Below are 4,144 nucleotides of genomic sequence, written 5' to 3' on the forward strand. Positions count from 1 at the left end.
TATTTTTCCTTACATCCAGACATGATAGATCTCAACATAAGACGCCCTACCCCGAATATGTTAGACTCGTAAAATCAAAAGTAATATTTCTCATAACATGAAAAGTTGAAGTTTTAGTTCTCAAATAAGTGATTCAAACAGCCTTCCACGTTCATTTTACATTGCCTTTTAACAGAAGGATTAAGATTGATCCATGTTTTCTTATCTTTTTTCCGTGCTTCGAATTTTTTAAGGGAAAAAATGTTACTAATCCCACTGATATAAATTTTGTGTGCCACAATCAACTAAAGGCAGTTGAGATTATAAAACACAATGCCCACGTCAAAGGTTTTAACTTCTACTTTCAAATTGAGATACAATCAAAGAAGGCAAAGGTATAATCAAGACCAACAGCTTATTGAACAATGCGTTCCAGGAATAAAACAAAGAGTAATAAGAACTCGGTTCAGTCTTCCAGTTCCTACGCTGGGTAACAATTATGCAAAAGATAATTTAAGATTTCAGTCAAGCAATTAGATATGCATGGAATCTCGATTTATGAGGATGTTAGCATACGGTAGTTCCTAGACAGCAGATCCTAGAAATTGGATATTTAATCTAAAAGACCAAAGATAATGTGTAGAGCTTTCCTATACAACAAGCAAAAGAGAATTTTCCTCGGTTTCAAAGTTATTTAATCACGGCTGAGAGATTTCTAGAAGAACAAACTGCAATAATAACACGGTGAGGGGTATAACTAGATTTTAGAAAATACTTTCCACAGAATTCTAAATCAGAGGAGATGCGGTGCTTACATTGGCAGGATTCATGGAAGGTCCCGTATAACTCGAACCTGCAACAATTAGCGAAACAGTCGACATGGAAAGCAACCAATTCTTGATAACTAGGTTCCTCGGACCCTTTATCACAATGAGAAGTACTGCAAAAGTGATTATGAAAGTCAAGACGCCCTCAGCTATTGCTCCGGTGTGCAAATCAACCTTTAAATAAGGACCTCCAAGCATGTGTTTGTACTTAATGGGCATAGCCTCCGAAATCGCGAGGACGCCACCAACTGCACCAGCTGCCTGTCAAGGATACAACAGACAGATAGAATATTTTGTAAACGCAACCCGAAGAAAATTAAACTTCCAACCAAACATTGTCATGGGCTCATTGATTTCTACAAGTGGATGCGAAAAAAATGTTAACCAGCACATAAAAATCTTGCTGAAGTACAACCTCGTAAACATACTTCTATTACAAGTCTGTATACCACATCTTGCCACGGGTTTAAAGGTAGTCTGTGTCAAAAACTAATCGTACACAAAATGATGCTATCATCATTAAATATATGACCAAAAAAACTTCATCTTAACATAAGATTGTAACCAGCTAAACACAATCTTTTTTTTTTTTTGAAACTAGCTAAACACAATTAAATACTTGTAATTGCTATTCAAAGCTCAAAAACAAGATTACAATAAACTAAAAGTGAGTAATTTGCGTGTTATACGATTCCAACGACTTTTTAAACTAGAAAGAAAAATAAAATCGATCGTAGTTATAAATGATGAAGCTCTGATATAACAGAGATACTTTGTTAGATAAACAAAGCAATCAACAAGAAAGAATAAATCCATGAAGCAACAAGAGGACTTGAATCCAATATGTAACTTCAAATAGTCTAATTGCCATTTATTTTTAAAATTAAATTTTGGTGTTATCAGTACTAATCACATTGTTCTTACACCAAATGATAAACATATAATTCAATTTTTTGTACAATTTTCTAAAAAAACGATTTTTTTGCTATATCCCATCCCCTTCCAATTCAAGCTCAAGGAATTGGAAAATGGTTTAATCCATCCATCACAATTCTTTCGATCGATGACGAAAAAGAGCAGTGAATCCATTTACATACCTGAGCAGGAAACCGAAGCGCCGCAGAAATAAGAGAATCGGCGCCCCCAAGCCCGGCCGCGTAGAACGCAGCTGTGGCGGTAGGGTTGAACGTCGCGCCGCCCATCAAATCTCCAACGAAGCCGAATATAAACAACAGCACGAAAACAAGGAACGTGGTGATAAAAAGCGTCGGGAGGCCAGGGGCCACGCTCAGCGCCGAAGCTATGACGTACGTGGCGGCACCCAGCCCCGACGCGCAGAAAATCCACATGAACGTCAGCACCCCATCGGCCACCGCCGCCCTGATCGCCCCCATCTCCGATTCTACTCCTCTGAAACTACCTGTAAAATCAAGAAACGATGAATTCCGTGTTTATATGCTACGGCGGAAGAAGAAAATGAACTGGGAGCTAATCGGGTGACTCAACCACCTTGCTTTCACCTACCCACCAACAAGAAACGGGGTGGTGTTACTGAGTGAAAGAGAGTAGGAATCGGCTGCTGCAAATCTTGTAGATATGATATTGTTACAACATTTGTATTATATACACGAAATCGTTGAAATTTGGAGAGCTTGAGATACGGTGGTTCGATGATTAATCAATCCAATAATCAAAAAAATATGTCAATCATTTCTTTTCCTATTCACTTGTGACGAATTTTTATATTGATATTCACGATAAAAATAATATTTTTAATATTAAAAATAATATTTTTCTTAAATAATCTAAATAAGATATATGTCTCACAAAATATGATTGGTGAGACCGTCTCACACAAATTAGAAACCGAAGATTAAATATTTTCACGAGTGTATTTGATAATTACTAGTATTAGTTTTTTTCTTGAATCAAAAAAATTCTTATTTTATTCAAATAATAGAGAAAAAGCACTTTTAGTTCTCATACTTTCATATCAAAATAATTTTGGTCCCTAAACATTTGAACGTAAAATTTTTAGTCTTTAAACTTAGAAAATTGCAACAAAATTAGTAATTGCCATTTATTTTATGGTTAAATATATTTTTGGAGACTAATTTATTATATTTATTAAACTATAGGGACCAAAATTAATCATGAAACTCTCATTTTTTATTTTAGTTTTAAAAACAATTTTTTTCATGTTTTAATATAAAATAAAACATAAAAAATCATTACTATTTTATTTTAAAAATAAATTTGATCACTTAGTTTAAAAATTATCAAATGATAATGTAGTAATTTTAATAAGTTTGAAAGTTCTAATAATCTTATCTAAAAAATAATAATAATGATATTACATTAATATTTAAGCAAATTTAAAATTATCTATACTATTCTATACTATTATATTAAGTGTGAGGGCCTTAGGGCACCCACATTGGTTAACATACCAATGTGGGTGGAGGTGTTATTAATTTTTTGTGCCAAGTCAGCAGAAAAATTCATCGGAATGAACGCCGTTAATCCGAAATTTGCGACGGTTTTTCAAAAACCGTCGCAAATTCAAAAGCGTCGCATATTTCGAATTTCTTTAAAAAAAAATTGCAATCGGCGACGGTTTTTCAAAAACCGTCGCAAAAAGCGACGGATTAGAGAGAAAGGGAATATGTAATTTTTTTTTGATGTAATTCTCTTTTCAATTATCGTAATTCGTTTTCATTGTATTTTGTGGTATTTTTAAAGAGATTGTGTTGAATAATATTTCAAAAAAAAAAAAATTCCAATTTTTTTTTTCGTTTCTTAATAATATTTTAATGAATATTGGAATGAAGTTATTTGTAAAATAATAATAGTACTTATTTTTAGTAATAGTTGTTGTAATATTTTAAAAATATTAGAAAGATATTGAAATAATTAAAAATAAAAAATAAGTGAGTAAGTGGATAGTGGGACCCATAAATAATGAAAGTTGAAATTAAATGAATGTGGGTGTGTGTTAATAATGGGGAAGTGTTAATGTAATGAATATGTGGCTCGTGGACCCCATCATTTTTTATGAGATGGAGAGTTATTAACATGGATTAATTCCGACGGATGCGGATGCCCTTAGAATAACTACCTTTGAGGACACCAAAATATTTAATTCCATAATTACCCTTCTTATCATACTAAAAACATTTTCAAGTCACTCCATAAAATCGAACAACTTTTCTAAATCGAAAATAATTTCGTGTTAATTATTTAATATTATTTAATCAAATTAAAAATAATAATAGCACATGCAATGCATGTGCATCTTTTACTAGTATTTATAAAAAAATTAAAAGTTAGTATGCGAA

The 4,144-nt window shown here is 32.6% G+C and overlaps 1 protein-coding gene across 3 annotated transcripts; it reads right to left on the reverse strand.

Moving 5' to 3' along the window:
• Positions 1 to 752: 752 nt before the first annotated feature.
• LOC140820885 (aquaporin SIP1-1-like) lies at positions 753 to 2,487 on the reverse strand. Of its 3 annotated transcripts, none has more exons than XM_073181259.1 (3): positions 2,327 to 2,487; positions 1,904 to 2,222; positions 753 to 1,067 (listed from the first exon to the last, which is right to left on the reverse strand). In XM_073181259.1, exons 2-3 carry the CDS (start codon positions 2,198 to 2,200, stop codon positions 768 to 770), a joined length of 597 nt encoding a protein of 198 aa, XP_073037360.1. In that variant the 5' UTR covers positions 2,201 to 2,222; positions 2,327 to 2,487; the 3' UTR covers positions 753 to 767. The 3 variants fall into 3 exon arrangements, with proteins under 3 accessions (XP_073037360.1, XP_073037359.1, XP_073037358.1); XM_073181258.1 differs by having other exon boundaries at positions 1,904 to 2,226; positions 2,313 to 2,487; XM_073181257.1 differs by having other exon boundaries at positions 1,904 to 2,226; positions 2,316 to 2,486.
• Positions 2,488 to 4,144: the final 1,657 nt, after the last annotated feature.

The sequence above is a fragment of the Primulina eburnea genome, unplaced genomic scaffold, assembly GCF_022965805.1.
Source record: "Primulina eburnea isolate SZY01 unplaced genomic scaffold, ASM2296580v1 ctg263_ERROPOS1100000, whole genome shotgun sequence".
Lineage (NCBI taxonomy): Eukaryota > Viridiplantae > Streptophyta > Magnoliopsida > Lamiales > Gesneriaceae > Primulina > Primulina eburnea.

Excerpts from the sequence above, each read along its gene's own strand:
- LOC140820885 (XM_073181259.1), bottom strand. The coding sequence starts at position 2,200 with ATGGGGGCGATCAGGGCGGCGGTGGCCGATGGGGTGCTGACGTTCATG. Across the intron at positions 1,068-1,903 it reads CGCTTCGGTTTCCTGCTCAG|GCAGCTGGTGCAGTTGGTGG; the intron begins GTATGTAAATGG and ends TATCCTTGACAG.